This window comes from Sparus aurata, chromosome 17 (genome assembly GCF_900880675.1).
Source record: "Sparus aurata chromosome 17, fSpaAur1.1, whole genome shotgun sequence".
Lineage (NCBI taxonomy): Eukaryota > Metazoa > Chordata > Actinopteri > Spariformes > Sparidae > Sparus > Sparus aurata.
In genome coordinates, this window is record NC_044203.1 from 36,467,359 (window position 1) to 36,485,773 (window position 18,415).

The 18,415-nt window shown below is 40.4% G+C and overlaps 1 protein-coding gene across 1 annotated transcript; it reads right to left on the minus strand.

Moving 5' to 3' along the window:
• Positions 1-6,972: 6,972 nt before the first annotated feature.
• Positions 6,973-16,907, minus strand: LOC115567792 (E3 ubiquitin/ISG15 ligase TRIM25-like). Its single transcript, XM_030394637.1, is given in 3 exon segments — positions 6,973-8,832; positions 8,835-9,736; positions 14,723-16,907. Coding segments are annotated over 3 exon segments (3,480 nt in total). The 5' UTR covers positions 16,383-16,907; the 3' UTR covers positions 6,973-7,914.
• Positions 16,908-18,415: the final 1,508 nt, after the last annotated feature.

Consider the following 18,415-nt stretch of genomic DNA (forward strand, 5'->3'; position numbering starts at 1 on the left):
CTCTTTCTGTGATGGAGTCTCTAAGTAAAAATAAGTTCACACGAGTGTACTTGTTCAATAGGAGTGATGATAAACATCTTGAATCTTGGTTTTAACTGGTTACATACTTAAACAACACTGTTGTCTCTGCCATTCTGTTTATTCACTGAGCGGCAACAGAAGACACTTGATCCTCAGTGTGCCGTCAAAATGACCTTGTTTATGTTGTTGTATCCACAAAACATTGGACGTACTTAATCCAGTAAAACGTCTACAGAAGAAGAGCAAACATGACAACAAGAGAACAGTGAAGATTTAGATAATTATAATGCTTTATTTTTGGATAGGGACAGTGCACATTAATAAACATTGGAAACATCTCTGTAAACATGCCGGATTATAGCAAAGCAACACAATAGGTTACACAATCAGGAGGATACCAGACCCAGAAGGATTTAACAATGCAATAAAAGTAAATGTTCAAGTCTTAAGTCCAGTTAGTGGTCGCACTTTTGGTGTGATTTGACAAATTGTTTTAGTTTTACTTTAAAAGAGGAGTATGTGGGGCATTCTATCAGTTTGAGTGGTTTTGTACATGCCAGTGACGAGCTCATTAAGCAGAATCTATATGTGAGAAGATCATACAGTGTAAAAATGTCCAAGCTGCACTGCTGGTTAATGAATTCCTGATCTGTCTGAAATTTGCCAGGTTGTATTTGACAGAATTAGACACATTTTGATGTGTTTCCTGAATGAGAGTGTCGAGTCCAGGATGACTCCCACGTACCTGAGCTCGCTCACCAAAGTGAGCTCCTCCCCTCCCAGAAAGACGCCAGAATGATCAATATTTGGCAGCTTTTTAGCAAAATCATACAGACACTTTTTTTAACATTTAGAGAAAGACATGATTCAGTGAGCCAGTCCTGAACATGAGCCATTGCTGTTGTGAGTATGTGAGCAGCCTCAGTCGTGTTTTTCGCAGGGGGTGTAAATAACTGCGTCATCCGCATACAACTGTGCATTAACACCATTACAGACATCAAAGAAATCATTAATGTAAAGAAAAAACAAAATAGGTCCAAGTATGGATCCCTGAGGGACCCCTACTGCACAGTCCAGGTAAGGGGGTTTGACACCACCGACCACCACACACTGCTTTCTATCTGCAAGATATGATCTGAACTAATTGAGGGCCTGTGTAGAGAAGTTCTCACCTGTTCAAAAAGATTAGGCAGAAGTTGTCTTGATACTGTACTTCTGCTGGGAAGCACATATGAAGGGTCAAGTGCCTTAGTGTATTCTTTAAATCCCTTGTCGTCTACAACAGAAAAGGGTTAGGTAGTGGCATCATGGGCCTTGAGACAAATGCTCCCATGTCAGATTGCCTCTGCCGTTTTCCTCTTGCTGTGACTGTCACTCTCTGCCCTGATTGTGAGTTCATAGGTGGTGGGGCTGTTACGGATGCACTGCTGCAAGAAGCAGCTGTGGTTGATGTAGTTTCTGCTGTTGATGTTGTAGCTGTTCCTGGTGCTGATGTAGGTTGTGCAGGAGTAGCTGTTTGGTTTTGGTTGACCTGTTGTAAAATCGCTGTGGGGTGTTTGCTGCTCAGGTGCCTCCTCATATTTGACGTGCTTCCCCCTCGAAAAGATAAAACCACCTTACACAACTGGCACTTTGCATGTGTTGGGCTTGCCATTTCAAAATGCATCCAGACATCACTTTTCCGGCGAGTATCCATTTTTTCCTGTTCAAAAAGTCGGCTACGTTTTCTTCTGACCTGTGCACACGAGGTTTTGGGTCCGACCTCCGCAGTGTAACATCTAATTTCATCCCGTCAACTAAACATCTAGGCTACGTTAATTCCTGGGATTCAACAAGTAACTACGAGAACAAAATTAATTATGATTTTTGTTATCATCATTTATGATTATGATTTTACATGTCAAAATCCGTAATTTTCTAAATGTCAGTTAATAACGTGATGTAATAACGTAACGTGAACTGCAAGAGAGGGACAGCAACACGGTTGTAGTTCATATTCAGTTTTAATTTACATACATTTGCAAGACAACCATGATTTTGTATTGAGAATAATTTCTGCGCCGTCACTCAGAGACTTCCCGTGAATGGAGCGTAGCAGCACACTGCTCAGGTGAGGTAGCGGCTCTCTGAGAGCACGGGAGCAGGGAGAAAGGGAGAGCAGTGAGCTGAGCTGCCTGTGACCTGCGAGTGTGAGCTGCTGAGTACTGAACGGCGCGGAGCAGCGAGTTTTTCAGGTAAGGGAGGGACTCTGCGAGCTGGGAGGGAGAGCGAGTGAGCTGTGAGCTGCCTGTGAACGGCGAGTCTGACGTGCTGAGTCCTGAACGGTGCGGACCAGCGAGTTTTTCAGGTAAGGGAGGGGCTCTGCGAGCTGGGAGGGAGAGCGAGTGAGCTGTGAGCTGGAGCTACTGGGTCAGTCAATCGTTCTTTTTCTGTATCAGCCTGTCATACAGCTCAGCTCAGGGGAGTTGAGTTGAAATAATGACCAGAGCTGTTGCTTCAGCCAGTGGCGCCGCCAGCCGGAATCCTGTACGCACTGTGCGTACTTTTTTTGAAGGTGAAAAAAAAAATAATTAAAAATTAAAGCAATTTGTATTCTGTGTAATTTCTCCCTCCCTCTGCTTAGCGGGAGAGCGGGGACTTGGAATCACTTTTTCATTGCCTGTATCCCTCTCTGCACAGAGATGCATTTATTTATAGGAACAGCATAGGCTAGTGAGCACCATACATATGTCTTCTCAGTAGCGTAACATCATGGTGAAAGGCCCCGGTGCAAATATTTTTTTTGTGCCCCTAAGCACAGGTGCGCGCGCTTGGACTCACGCACAGCCACTCTAGAGAACTGCTAATGCAGGGCTGGACTGGCCATCGGGAGTACCGGGATTTTTCCCGGTGGGCCGATCAATAATGGGCCAATGGACGGCCGTTTTTTATTTTATCTATTTATTTATTCTGCTGCTAGACGTTTCTCTGTCGACCCCAAGAGAGTGAGAGATCGGCGAAAAATCAAACGGAGCTTCAGCATCTGTCCGAGGAGGACAGCAACAGGGCCAGGCTGCCTGCTGGAGGGAGGAAGAAGGCTAGCGAGGAGCCTGAGACAAACATGCGGGGATGAGTTGTCAGCAAACGGGCACGCCAAGAGAGAGTGTCCCGCATGATGATCAGGGCGATGGCGACACAAATGTCCGCCACCGTGAGTGACAGCAGAGATGAGGAGTTTGCAGCGAGTGCTGGTCGGCTGAATCGTTTCCTCCACCGCAACAACTTCACCTGCAGAAGACAACTATTGTCCAGAAGGATGCCAGAGAATTCACCGAGAAGCTGGAGAAGTTTGTTACATTTTCATCCCGGATTTTTGAGAGGAAGGAATTAAACGCCTGTCCCAAATAAACGCCTGGTCTGTTCAGTGATTGAAACAAATAAACGCCCCGACTATTATTTGGTATTTTACGGTATGATAGCTCGCTCGGCCGGGGAGAGAGACACATCACAGTGCTCAGCTGCAGACACAGCAGAGAGGTGACGAGACGCGACTCATCATGACTGACAGGCATCAAGGCCACTCAGCGTTACCTGACCGACCCGCCCCCAGATATTTCATTCACAAAAACAGGGCCTGTGGCAATTCTGGACAGCTGTTTTTTTTTTTTTTCTTCCTTCATGGGCCCCTGACGGCGTCTGGGCCCCAGTGCAGCTGCACCGGTTGCACCGCCGATACTTACGCCACTTTTACAAATCCCGACCACGTTTGCAAAGTTTGGATGAAAACAAATGCTGCAGGTCTGCAGTGCACTGTCCAGGGTGCTGAACCGGGGCGGATTGGAAGGTTCGGTGGGCTAGACATTTAAATTATGCAAATCAGCGGGTGACACCAAACGTCTGCCCAAGCAAGTCAGAGCTTTTCTTTCTGTCACACAGTGACCTGGAGAGACGCAGCCGCATCTGAGAGGACGATCGCGCGTGTGTGCGCAATTGCGCACAGCGTGTGTTGCCCCTTCTCCACTACACAGTACAGCTCGGCTCTACTCCACTCAGTTTAGGTGCTTTTCCATCACAACTGAGTTCTTCATAGTTCCTCCTCAGCGGGGGCGACATCATCATATCATGGCGGCTACAGTCGCGTCATATCTTTTTCTCTCCTCTGGTCAGCTCCAAACTCACTCGTCTGCACTGCGATTACGGACCACAGCGTGGTTTTCCACACAGCAGCCATTTAACTCGTGTCAGAATAACCACAGTGTCACAGATCATGTGGGCGCTGCAATCTGTTATTTCACTGATACCGAAAACATTAGATTTTGTCTTAAAGTATTTTTCCATTTGTTGTATTTACCGTTTCTGTGCGTACTTTGACACTGAATCCTGGCGGCGCCACTGGCTTCAGCCACAGAGCTAATACAGCAATTAGCTTGATACATTTACAACAGTTGTGTGGCATGTCTCCTCTTTGCTGTTAGCTGGTGTCAGCAGCGGTGAGTCAGTGAACGAGTTAATGGAGACAATGACTCGTAACTCCCGAGTCAGTAAAACGAATTTCGAGTTTTGAACGATTCGTTCATGACTCGCACATCACTAGTTCAGAACGGACTTCTGGACCGCATGCTGTCGGTTCTTCGAGACTGTATTCTGGAGGATGTAAACACGGCACATTAACTAGCTATCCGAGCTAATGAAACAACAGACACTGCCACTCATCATCAGCTGGTGCTGGTGCTACGTTACATTTACAGGCCAAGAGCGTTTTTACGAGTTCACCCAGCTTCCAAACGCGACCGCTGACACAGTCGCCACTGCGGTGTTGGAAAGGCTGAAGACTTTTCTTCCTGAGGGACAACGAGGGAAAGATCTATGACGGAGCTGCGTGATGATAAGAGCCACGGGTGACGTCAAGACGTTTACACTATTGTTATGCTCATCAGCTGATCGTGATAATGCAGCAGCAACATCCCACATCAGAGGTGAGCTGTAACAGTGTTCTGTATACAGGTCATGAGGTGTTTACCTTTGGTATCTTTGTTTGTCTTCAATTCCTGTATAATTATGACAGTTAGCCTACGTATTTTAATATTCTGAACTATTCACCACTCAGCTACTGAAGAACGGAAACACGCCAAAATGTTTAGATGTAGTTTTTAAAAAAAAAAAATATTTATGAAATTTAACAATAAGCTGTCCTTGTTTTTCCATACAATTATATGGTCAGCTTGTAAGGAGATAATGATGACATTTACATGGAGAGATATGAACATTTAATTCTACTGTTTATTATGTGGAGTGACTGTTAAAAACAATTTTATGTGTCATTTCATAGGTATGTCATGTCATCAGTGCCACTCTGCTGCAAGGAGACTTGTTCCTCCATCACAGCGTAAAGTTCACGGACTCAGCACTGGAAAACACTGTGGAAGCCTCTCCGACACTGGACGAGGCCAAGCTGAAGACAGAAATGTTCCTGGTCTGTGAAAATGAACAGTTCAATGCTTGCAGTGGTGTGCTGGCTGTCATGCTGGCTGGCTGTCATGCTGGACACATTCAGTGAGACCGTAAGTCTTCTTAAGATTCTCATCACCACACCGATGACTACAGCAGAGTCAGAGAGGTGCTGCTCTACTTTAAAGAGGATAAAAACATTCCTTAGGAACACCATGAACGCACAAGACGGCCTGAACGCACTGGCTGTGCTCTCCAAGGAGAAAAACCTGATACAGAACATTCCTGACTTTAACACAAAAGTCACTGAGAGATTTGCTACTCAGAAAGACTGAAGAGCAAAGTTCATGTTCAAATATGTCACTCACACACTCACACTAACACACACACACACACACACACTCACTCACTCACTCAAACACACACATATACAACTCAGTATTTGCACACTCCAGTTGGTACATTTTTCAGTTTTTCTGTGTTAATCTTTAATCATCATCCACCTATAGCACAATAATATACAATCATTTTGTAACATTGTATTGTAATTAGCATTCACTAATATATTTAATCCAATTGCTACATTTTGTGTTCCTATGACAGTTTTTCTTTATGTATAGTTATTGTTAATCATCATCCACCTGTATATCTCTCTCAAGAACTTTAATTTTGTATTAAGAGTGTTCACTAATACACATCACATCACTGTCATTAGCTGTCAAACTGTTGATTTCTAAAGGGCAATTAAATAATTATTGTTCAACCTAAAACAATGGTATCTTCTGGTTTGGGTTCTTTTATTGGGATAGTTACCGTAAGCTTCTGGCACATACAGCCACACCTAGAATATTTTTCACCAACCGCCACTGAAATAAAGATATGAGCCTGAAAATGAGCAGAATATGTCTCCTTGAACTAAAAGCTGCAGACAAAGTGAGCGGAGCTGCTTTAACCTCCACTACATCTCTGGTCAGCAGGATGACGGCGCCCTCTTGTGTCCTGCATCAGTTTTCACAGTTCACTTGTTAACCTGCTGTGATGTTCACTGCAGGAAGACATGTGGAAACTTCACTGAGCCTTTGGCAGCTTCAAACAACATCAGTAAAGACACATTTAAATATATGGAACATCACACTGTGTCACTTTGTTCACAGGAGTCACAGCCTGGAACACTGATGCTGCATTCAGGTCACACGGGAAAGATGGGAGAGAAGAGTTTCACCTTTACAGATATTATTCACATCAGCTCTCAGCTTGTAAATAGTATTTAGGAATGTGACATTTGAGGGTTTTTAAGTTCTCTGACTCCTAGAATTATGATTCAACAACGTGGAAATACTTGAAACCAAATGTGAAGAAAAGTTTATTCATTTGATGATTTTCTGACAGCTTCAGCTCTGAACATGAACTGTGAACTTTGTGGTGTTTCAGGAGGAAAACTGCCTCAGTTATACTCTCATATTAGTGTCACATGTTCTCCATCAGCTCTGTGTGAGACCCTGGAATGAAGACGACAAGAAGAAACTTTGTTCATGTTGGTTTATTCATGATGTGAAGCTTCAGTTTGTTCACACGTCCCATCAGTAAAGTCTGTTCACTGACTCTTGTTCAGTGATTTCATTAACTGATCCTCTTCATCTCAACAGTTTGTTTGAGCAGAATCTCAGCTACCAACAACACATTCATCAATCATCTCCTTATTGATTATGATCAGGATATTTACAGCTTTATAGAACCTCATAGTTCCTCATTTGTAAATCGATTCAGACAACAAGAACAACATTTAGAGGATCAGACAAATAAATGTAATTAAAGAATTCTGTACAAAGTGGTGAGAACTGCACGGGAGCTGATTTCTGCTACTGAAAGAAAAAAAATCAGACGAAAACTTGAGAATAAAAATATTGTCATGGTGAGACATAATTATGACAGAAAGATCATAAGTATGACATCAAAAATGATAATGATCAGTTATTATTAGAGATAAAAGTCAATTAATCGCCTCATAATTGTGTTTTCGTTTCAATGTTGAGTTTTCATATTTCTGTTTCTATTTTACTGGCAGAAATTAGCTTCCACAGAACAAAACATCTACAATAAATGAAGGTGTGCTGCTTTCTCTCTGAAGACTCACGCAGTGGAAGAGAAACAACAACATACAAATACATCAGTACAAATATTCAACATGCAGTTAGAGCACAGAGACGCTCACATTTTAATAACAAGAAGAATCAGTGGAGGTCAACAAACCTCATCAGGAGCAGTGAGAGCCTCCGTGGCTAAACAGACACAGGAAGGAGTGTCACCTAAAAACACCTCAAACATTTACAGAGCAACAAACCAGGAGGCGGCAAAGTACCGCCCACAAAGTTTGATTGACAGCTGAAGACATGACACAACAATCAGCGACAAACATGAAGACAACATGAGAATGATTTAACTCAGTGTCCCTTAAATGTCTTCTGTCTATTTCAGTTTACACAACTCAGCAGAGTCTTCGTAATCATAACTGAACCTCAGTCCAGCATAGAGAGGTTGAGTGAATGTGGTCTGGACTCTGTGGAGGAGAGTCATGGTGTCAGAGACGCTGTAGAAGGACAGAATACCTGCACTGTGATCCAGGTACACTCCAACTCTGGAGGACCGAGGACTTGAGACGGGAGTTTTGATGTTGTTGTAATAAAACTGATAACTGTTTGTGTCACAACTTAATGACCAAGATTTGTCATTGTGTCCAAATTTAGATTCATCTGTGCTCCCTGCTCTCCTGATATTCTTGTATGCGACTGCTACATTAACTCCTGCTCCTCTCCACTCCACCTCCCAGTAACAACGTCCAGTCAGACTCTCTCTACTCAGGACCTGACACCAGTAAGTGAATCTGTCTGGATGATCAGAATAAGACTGTTGTTGAGTCACTACTGTTGCTTTTCTGTTCCCCTCAGATAATAACAGATATTTTTTTGCTGTGTTTGGATTCAGTTTGATTTCACATGAATATCTTAAGAAGTCAGCTCTGGTCTTTGGTTCTGATTGTGACAGTAAAACATCCACTTGAGTCACTCTCAGTGAGATGTTTGTCCCTGTCTCTCTCAGGACGTCCTGTAGTTTGTCTCTGAGCTCTGACACAGCTGCTGTCACATCCTCAAAGTACTTGAGAGGACCGATCTTGATGCTGGATGAGTGTGTAGACTCACTGAGTGCTGACAGTGAGGGGTAGTTGTGTAGAAACTGGTTGTGATCCTCTGTGTGTGAGAGCTTCTTTAGCTCAGCGTCTTTCCTCTTCAGCTCAGTGATCTCCTGCTCCAGCTTCTCCTGAAGCTCTTTGACTCGACTCACTTCAGTTTCCTGCTGGGATCTGACCTGCTGCTTCACATCAGAAGCAGTCTTTCCTCCATGAGACGGATCAGCTGGGTGAAGATCTTCTCACTGTGCTCCACTGCTTTATCAGCAGAGCCATTGATGGCCTCCACCTCCTGTTGAAGCAGCTTCACATCTTCCTCTCTGTCCTGGATTCTCTGCTGGATGTTGTGTCGACTCCCCTCCAGCTCTCTCTGCCTCTCAGTCCTCTCTGCTGCAGCTGACACTGTGTCGTGGCCTTTATGTTCGTCCATGGAGCACAAAATACAGATACACTGCTGATCAGTACGACAGTAAATCTTCAGTACCTCATTGTGACGAGAGCATATGTTCTCCTGGAGCTTCTCTGACGGCTCCATCAGCTTGTGTTTCTTTAAAGCAGCTGATTCATAATGAGGCTGCAGGTGTTTCTCACAGTAAGAGGCGACACACTGCAGACAGGACTTAACTGCTCTCAGTTTCCTCCCAGTGCAGACATCACAGGCCACATCTTCAGGTCCAGCATAGCAGAGATCATCAGGAGCAGCTTGGAGTCCAGTCTTCCTCAGCTCCTCCACTAAATCTGCTAACATGGTGCTTTTCAGCAGCTCAGGCCTCTGTGTGAAGCTCTTCCTGCACTGAGGGCAGCTGTAGGTTTTCTTCTCATCCTCTGTGTCCCAGTAGCTTTGAATACAGTTCATGCAGTAGCTGTGTCCACAGGGAATAGTCACCGGATCCTTCAGTAGATCCAAACAGACGGAACAGCAGAACTTTGCTCGGTCCAGCTGATTGCTTTGCTGCGCCATTTCACCTCCGAGTGTCAACAACTGACAGAGTGGAGCTGCTGTGTTTGAGAGCAGGAAGAAGAGGGAGGGCTGATCCAGCTGTACTTCATTCCCGGACGAGCAGCAGCTCGGGAAAGTAAATGTATGGAAACTAGAACAAAAATCTCAAACACACTCAACTCAGATTTTCACTCAAACAGGAAACACAGAAAGCCGACAGATGGTGTTGACTCCTTGAAGACACACAACCAGCTGAGCAGGGTTAACTGCAGCCCTCTTATATCATCTCCCAGCTGAGGGAGAACATCACAGGTGAACCCAACAGCTCCTGATGACCCGGGACCTGGATCTGGAGAAAGTTCTATTCACATCAGGACCTTGGAGATTATCTGACCTCTGTCCAGAACACATCCCCCCTAAAAGACAACTAATCTAACAGGTCTGTTGGCAAAGCACCGAAAGGAAAACTCCCACTTCATTATAATCTCAGAAGGAAAATGTTGCCAACAGAAATGGATCAAGATGTTTGAAACTTCCTTCCAACACAGTCAGACTCAGTCACAGTCACGATGCACAGAGTGAATTACTTTTCACAAATAAAACAACAACTTGTTTAATCAGCGACCACACGCGACAAACAATCAGAGACTAAATCGTCCTTTTCCTTTGATGTGCTGGATTTCAAGTGATCGTTCCTGCAAGGCGAACCTCCAGCAGAGGAGCCGACGGTTAATGAGAACTGACTGCTGCAGGATCAACAATGGGTTCTGGTCAGTGTAAATCAACAGAGGATCGGAGGTCCAGACAGAGATTTGGAAATGTTGGTGTCTCCTTCTCAATAGTAGAGTGAATAAATGTAGTTTAGTCGAGCAAATAAATGACTGTTGTTGGAGATTTGTTTCCTCATGTTATCACAGCCAAACATTTAAATTCCATCTTTATCTTAAAATGATTCAAATGTAATTGTTGGTCGTAAAGAAAAGTGAAGTTTCAAATAAAATCTTCAAACACAAATGGTCAACCTGAAGTTCAGCAGGTGGAAGCCTGTGTGAGCTGCACATTCAGACAGCGTCAGTGGACAGAGTGACAAAAATAACCTGTTGTTTGGACATTGAAGCCTGTAAACGTCTTCTGAAAGATACCTGAAATGAGACATGAGCCTGAAAATTAGCATAATATGTCTCCTTTAACTAAAAGCTGCAGAAATAGTGAGCGGAACTGCTTCAACCTCCACTACATCTCTGGTAAGCAGGATGACGGCGCCCTCTTGTGTCCTGCATCAGTTTTCACAGTTCACTCGTTAACCTGCTGTGATGTTCACTGCAGGAAGGCATGTGGAAACTTCACTGAGCCTATGGCAGCTTCAAACAACATCAGTAAAGACACATTTAAATATATGTAACATCACATTGTGTTCACAGGAGTCACAGCCTGAAACACTGATGCAGTTTTCAGGTCACACGGGAAAGATGGGAGAGAAGAGTTTCACCTTTACAGATATTATCCAGATCAGCTCTAAGCTTGTAAATTAGTATTTAGTAATTTAGTATTTAGTATTTATTTCGTATTTAGGAATGTGAGATTTGAGGGTTTTTAGATTTAACATTTAGAATTAGATTCACAACTTAGCCTTATATTTAACATTTAGATTTAACGTTTAACATTTAGATTGACATTTAACATTCAGATTTAGATTCAACATTTAACATTTAGATTGAGATTTAACAGTTTTGTTGAGATTTAACATACAACATTTATATTTAGATTCAACATTTAAAATTTCGATTTTACGTTTAACATTTCGATTTTACATTTCGATTTGAGATTTAGAATCAGATTTAACATTTAATGTGCGCAGGTGGTTGAGTGGTTAGAGCGCATGGCATATACGTAACCGACCCCGGTTCGAATCTCAGCTGGATGTCCTTTGCAGCATGTCACATCCTCCTGTATTTCCTATCTTTCTATGCCAGAAAAAATCTTTAAAAAAAAAGATTTAGATTAATATTCAACATTTAACATTTAGATTTAGATTGAACTATAATATTCAACAATTAGATTTATATCCAACATTTAACTTTTAGATTTTAGATTTCAATTTAGATTTAACATTTCAATTTAGATTAAACAGTTAACATTTCGATTGCGATTTAACATTTAACATTTAGATTTCGATTTAAAATTCAACATTATATCTATATTAAACATTTAACTTTTAGATTTAACATTTTGTTTAAGATTTAACATTTCGATTTAGATTCAACATTTAACATTTCGATTTAGATTCAACATTTAACATTTCGATTTCGATTTAACATTTCGATTTAGATTCAACATTTAACATTTAGATTTAGATTTCACATTCAACATTAAGATTTTGATTTAACATTTACATTTAAATTTCACATATCTATTCAACATTTAGATTTAGATTAAGATTTAGATTTAACATTTAGATTTAGATTCAATGTTTAACATTTAGATTTATAGTCAAAATTAAACATTTAGGTTTAACATTTAGATTTATAGTTGAAATTAAACATTTAGATTTAACATTTAACATTTAGATTTAACATTTAACATTTAGATTTAGGTTTAACATTTAGATTTTGATTTAAAATTCAACTTTCAACATTTAACATTTAGATTTTATATTTAAATTTCGATTTGGATTTAACATTTACATTTAGATTTCGATTTAACATTCAACATTAAATTTATATTAAACATATCATTTTTAGATTTAACATTTACATTTAGATTCAATATTTAACATTCCAGATTGTACATTGCGATTTAGATTTAACATTGAGATTCAGATTTAACATTTAGATTTAACATTTGGATTTAGATTTTGATTTAACATTTCAATTTAACATTTTACATTTAGCTTTAGATTCAAGAATTAACGTTCAGATTTCAATTTAACATTTAGATTTTGATTCAACATTTAACATTTAAATTTATATTCAACATTTAACATTTAGATTTAACAGTTAACATTTCAATTTCACATGTAACATTTAGATTTAGATTTAACATTTAGATTTAACAGTTAACATTTCGATTTGACATGTAACATTTAGATTTCGATTTAATATTTAACATTTAGATTTCGATTTAACATTTACAATTTCGATTTAACATTTACAATTTCGATTTAACATTTACAATTTAACATTTGCTTTCAAATTTAACATATCTATTCAACATTTCTATTTCTATTCAACATTTAGATTTAGATTTAGATTTAACATTTACATTTAGATTTAACATTTAACATTTAGATTTCGATTTAAAATTCAACATTAAATCTATATTAAACATATAATTTTTAGATTTAACATTTACATTTAGATTCAATATTTAACATTCAAGATTGTACATTCCGATTTAGGTTTAACATTTAGATTTAACATTTAACATTTTAGATTTAACATTTAACATTCAACACTTAGAATTAGATTTAACATTTAACATTAATATTCAGATTTAACATTTAACATTAAGATTTAACATTTCAATTTTGATTTTGATTTAACATTTCAATTTAACATTTAACATTAAACTTTAGATTCAAGAGTTAATGTTCAGATTTCAATTTAACATTTAGATTTTGATTTAACATTTCAATTTAACATTTAACATTTAGATTTAGATTTAACATTTAGATTTAACAGTTAACATTTAGATTTGACATGTAACATTTAGATTTAGATTTAACATTTAGATTTAACATTTAACATGTAGATTTAGATTTAACATTTAAATTTAGATTTAACATTTAAATTTAGATTTAACATGTAACATTTACGTTTTAGATTTCGATTGAACATTTACAAGTTAGATTTAGATTTAGATTTAGATTTAACATTTCGATTTAAGATTTCGACATTAAAACATTTAAGATTTCGATTTAACATTTAGATTCAGATTTAACATTTAAGATTTAGATTTTTCATGAAGATTTAATATTGACATTATTTTTTTAGAAGAGAAGTAAGTATCACAAAGTTCACAAATATTGCTGTAAATCTGGTCAAAAGGAACATTTTAAAATGCACATATGTTTTTTAAGCTTGGTTTATTGCTAAAGTTGTTCTTTATTTTAGCATGCACAACTTTACAATCGGTGCCCCATACAAGTCAGTATAAAGAAACATTGTGTTATTCACTGATCACTCAGTAGGCCTCCATCAGCAGAGGTTCTGGGAGGCAGCTAACCGGCCTCCTGCTGCCAACACTGGAGGAAACTGAGGAAGAGACATCACTGGGTGTCTCGGGGAGTGAATATCTGTCCAATATCTAATTTAAAACTGGCGGTGCTTTTGAAGCAGAAACATCCTCCACTGATTAAATTAAGTTTATTTTGTCTAGGTCTCTGAGACCCTAAAAATACCTTAAAATAAAAAAAGGCGACAAACTGTGAAAAATGCTTTAAATCCAACAGAGTGGAACGTAAACTGTGTCGGCTGGCAGGGGGAATTCTTTTAATGTGACACAAGATGAAGGTGACAGTTGAAGGGGAACATGGCATCTAGCATCAGTGCTAAAGATGGATTATTTGGGAGAAATGCCTCGCTGTATCAAGCTCTGCACAGAAAGATACCAGCCGGAATTGTTTGTTAAATAGAATGTGATGCACACTTGTACACCTGGCTTTAATATGAGTCTTGTCATCCATCTCCAGGGACCACCAGTGATTGGATCTCACTTCCTGCTTTATATGCAAATACATGGATCAAGAAAGAAAGAGCGTCATGTACAACATTTGCAGAATTTACAAGAAGACAAAGACGGCATTTTGAGAAGTTTATAAATTGTCTCTTAATTCAACAACTCAAAACTATTTCATGTAAACTACCACCGGACTCCCTTAACAAATGTAGTGATTTTAAGAGTTGTTGAGTTGAAACAAACTTTATATACTTTGTGAAACTTTGTCTCTGACGGATTCTTACTCATTGTCTCCTTCTTGTAAATTCAGCATTAAATTAGAACATGAGTTTGTCTGTCTCCTTGTAAAAAGTGTCAGTTTGTGGCAGCATGTCTGTACCAGCCTGTCTACAAATATTCAACATACAGTAAGGGCACAGAGACGTTCACATTTTAATAACAAGAACAATCATTGGAGGTCAACAAATCTCATTAACACAACTCAGCAGAGTCGTCAAAGTTATACAACCTAAGTCCAGCATAGAGAGGTTCAGTGAATGTGGTCTGGACTCTGTGGAGGAGAGTCATGGTGTCAGAGACTCTGTAGAAGGACAGAATACCTGCACTGTGATCCAGGTACACTCCAACTCTGGAGGACAGAGGACCTGAGACAGGAGTGTTGATGTTGTTGTACCAAAACTTGTAACTGTTTTTGTCACAGTATAATGACCAAGATTTGTCATTGTGTCCAAATCCACATTCTTTTGTTATCCCTGTTCTCCTGATATTCTTGTATGCGACTGCTAGATAAACTCCTCCTCTCCACTTCACCTCCCAGTAACAACGTCCAGACAGACTCTCTCTACTCAGGACCTGATGATAGTCAGTGAATCTGTCTGGATGATCAGAATAAGACTGTTGTTGACTCCCTAATGTTGCTTTTCTGTTCCCCTCAGATAATAACAGCCATGTGTGTGCTGTGTTTGGATCCAGTGTGATTTCACATGAATATCTTAAGAAGTCAGCTCTGGTCTTGTTCTCTGGTTGTGACACTAAAACATCCACTTGAGTCTCTGTCAGTGAGATGTTGGTCCATGTCTCTCTCAGGACGTCCTGTAGTTTGTCTCTGAGCTCTGACACAGCTGCTGTCACATCCTCAAAGTACTTGAGAGGACCGATCTTGATGCTGGATGAGTGTGTAGACTCACTGAGTGCTGACAGTGAGGGGTAGTTGTGTAGAAACTGGATGTGATCCTCTGTGTGTGAGAGCTTCTTCAGCTCAGCGTCTTTCCTCTTCAGCTCAGTGATCTCCTGCTCCAGCTTCTCCTGAAGCTCTTTGACTCGACTCACTTCAGTTTCCTGCTGGGATCTGACCTGCTGCTTCACATCAGAACATCTTTTCTCCATGAGACGGATCAGCTGGGTGAAGATCTTCTCACTGTGCTCCACTGCTTTATCAGCAGAGCCATTGATGGCCTCCACCTCCTGTTGAAGCAGCTTCACATCTTCCTCTCTGTCCTGGATTCTCTGCTGGATGTTGTGTCGACTCCCCTCCAGCTCTCTCTGCCTCTCAGTCCTCTCTGCTGCAGCTGACACTGTGTCGTGGCCTTTATGTTCGTCCATGGAGCACAACATACAGATACACTGCTGATCAGTACGACAGTAAATCTTCTTCACCTCATCATGACGAGAGCAGATGTTCTCCTGGAGCTTCTCTGACGGCTCCACCAGCTTGTGTTTCTTGAAAGCAGCTGATTGATAATGAGGCTGCAGGTGTTTCTCACAGTAAGAGGCCACACACTGCAGACAGGACTTAACTGCTCTCAGTTTCCTCCCAGTGCAGACATCACAGGCCACATCTTCAGGTCCAGCATAGCAGAGATCAGCAGGAGCAGCTTGGAGTCCAGTCTTCTTCAGCTGCTCCACTAAAGCTGCTAACATGGTGTTTTTCAGCAGCTCAGGCCTCGGTGTGAAGCTCTTCCTGCACTGAGGGCAGCTGTAGATCCTCTTCTCATCCTCTGTGTCCCAGTGGTCTTTAATACAGTTGGTGCAGTAGCTGTGTCCACAGGGAATAGTCACCGGATCCTTCAGAAGATCCAAACAGATCGAACAAGAGAAAGTCTCTCGGTCCAGGTGAACTGCTTTCTGCTCCATTTCACCTTTCAGTGTCAACAACCATCTGAGTTTCACTTACTAATAACAGAAACTGGTTTGAGCTCTTATCTGAACAGGGAGTGCATGTGCAGTGAACGAGGTCTGTCAGCTCAGATACACCCTCTTTCAGACTGTAGTTCTAAAACAAAATATGTGTGTAGGGTGTCACTCGCTGTGTTTGAGAGCAACCTAACCCTAACCCTAACCCTGGACACTTTGTCAGCAGTGTCAGACAGGAGGATGTTGTCGAAGGTGCGGGCGATACTTCGGCATGTCTCTCACCCTCTCCACAACGCTCTGGTCGAACAGAGGAGCACCTTCAGCGAGAGACGGATTGCTCCTAAATGCACCACTGAGCGCCACAGGAAGTCATTCTTACCTGTGGCCATCAAACTGTACAACTCTTCCCTCTGCTCTGATTATCAGACTCATTTGACTATTAATAAAACAAAACAAACAATATAACTCTATTCTCATCTAATTTATAAGGTTACAACCATTTCATTGTATATTGTATATATTTCAGATTCTATACTATACTTTTCTGTTTTATTATCTATTTGTATTTTATTGTCTACTTTGATATTTTATTTCATTTTAATGTCTACTTTAATATTTTGTTTTATTTACATATTCATCTTTATTGCTTGTTTCCATTCATGCTGTATTTCTATTTCTACCCTGCACGGAGCATTGGAACAAAAACAACTTCCCCCTGGGGATTAATAAAGTATTCTGAATCTGAATCTGAATCTGTATTTCTATAATCTGTCTGATTCATGTTGTAGCAGAACAAACACATCACATTTAATAGTCAAACACTGACAGGATCTGTTTTCTAGAAGGGATCATATAAATGTATGATGTGTTCACTGACCTCTCCCAGGACTCTGGTCCTCTTCGTCTCTCAATATCATATTTCAGAAACTTTTTGTAAGTCTTTACAATCTTTCCAAATGCAGTTAACGGTAAACGACGGTAAACAAGACAGGCTACTTCTTTTATCCCTTCAGTTATTAGGTTGATGAATGCCAATTTTAATTAGTAGGGTTGTGCTTGTCATTATTTATTTATTTATTTATTTACTTGCATATTTCCACAGGTACATGACATCGCTGTTGGGAACCATGAGTTGGACTGATTTTCTGAAAACTGAGAGCTGAGTGTCAGAGTTGTATGTCTAATGAATGATTGTTGTATGTGTTGTGTTTTTTCTTTTCCAACTTAATTGAACTGGGAGCTGTAAACTGAATTGCCCGTATGGGATGAATAAAGTTTTCTGAACTGAACTGAACTGAACTATCATCTGTCGAGAAAGTCACCAGACTCCTTTAAAAAATCTAACAATTTTAAGAGTTGTTTCATGACGAGAAACTTCATAAACTTTGTGAAACATTTTCTCTGACAGATTCTAAGTCTTTGTTTCTTTTTTGTAAATTCAGCATTGTCTCCTTGTAAAAAGTGTCAGTTTGTGGCAGCATGTCTGTGCCAGCCTGTCTGCTTCTGTGTCTTAAGTGCTAAAGTCTTACCTGCCAACATTTTGCAGCTGTTTGAACACACTGTTTACACTGATTTCACCATTTACACGTGTCATGGCCAAAATTGACCCTCCAGGAGGTGTTTAGCAACATGTTTTGGGCCATTTTGAGTCCACTTGTACCTATTTGTAGTGACATTTTTTCCGTAATTTCACATACCTGTTTTGTTTCTGGGCCGTCACCATCAAAAGTGTCGACATGTAGTTTGGTGATAAAAGAATCTGCGAAGGCAAGGCTGGGTGGAATGATAGAGCAATCTTTACTGAAACAGATCTCAAGCCTGCGTCCGCACCAGTATGGCCACACCCGGTCTCCCCAATCTATGGCAAAGTTCTGCCTAGGACTTTGCCCTCTGCTCTACCAGATATAGAAATACCAGAAATACTCTCGAGCTTTCGATCTTAGGAAAGTAACCACCCTACTTTCTCTGCCTGTGCGGGTCTTTTTAAAGTCCCTTCGCCCGCACCTACCTACTTCCTCTAATTGGTCACTTTG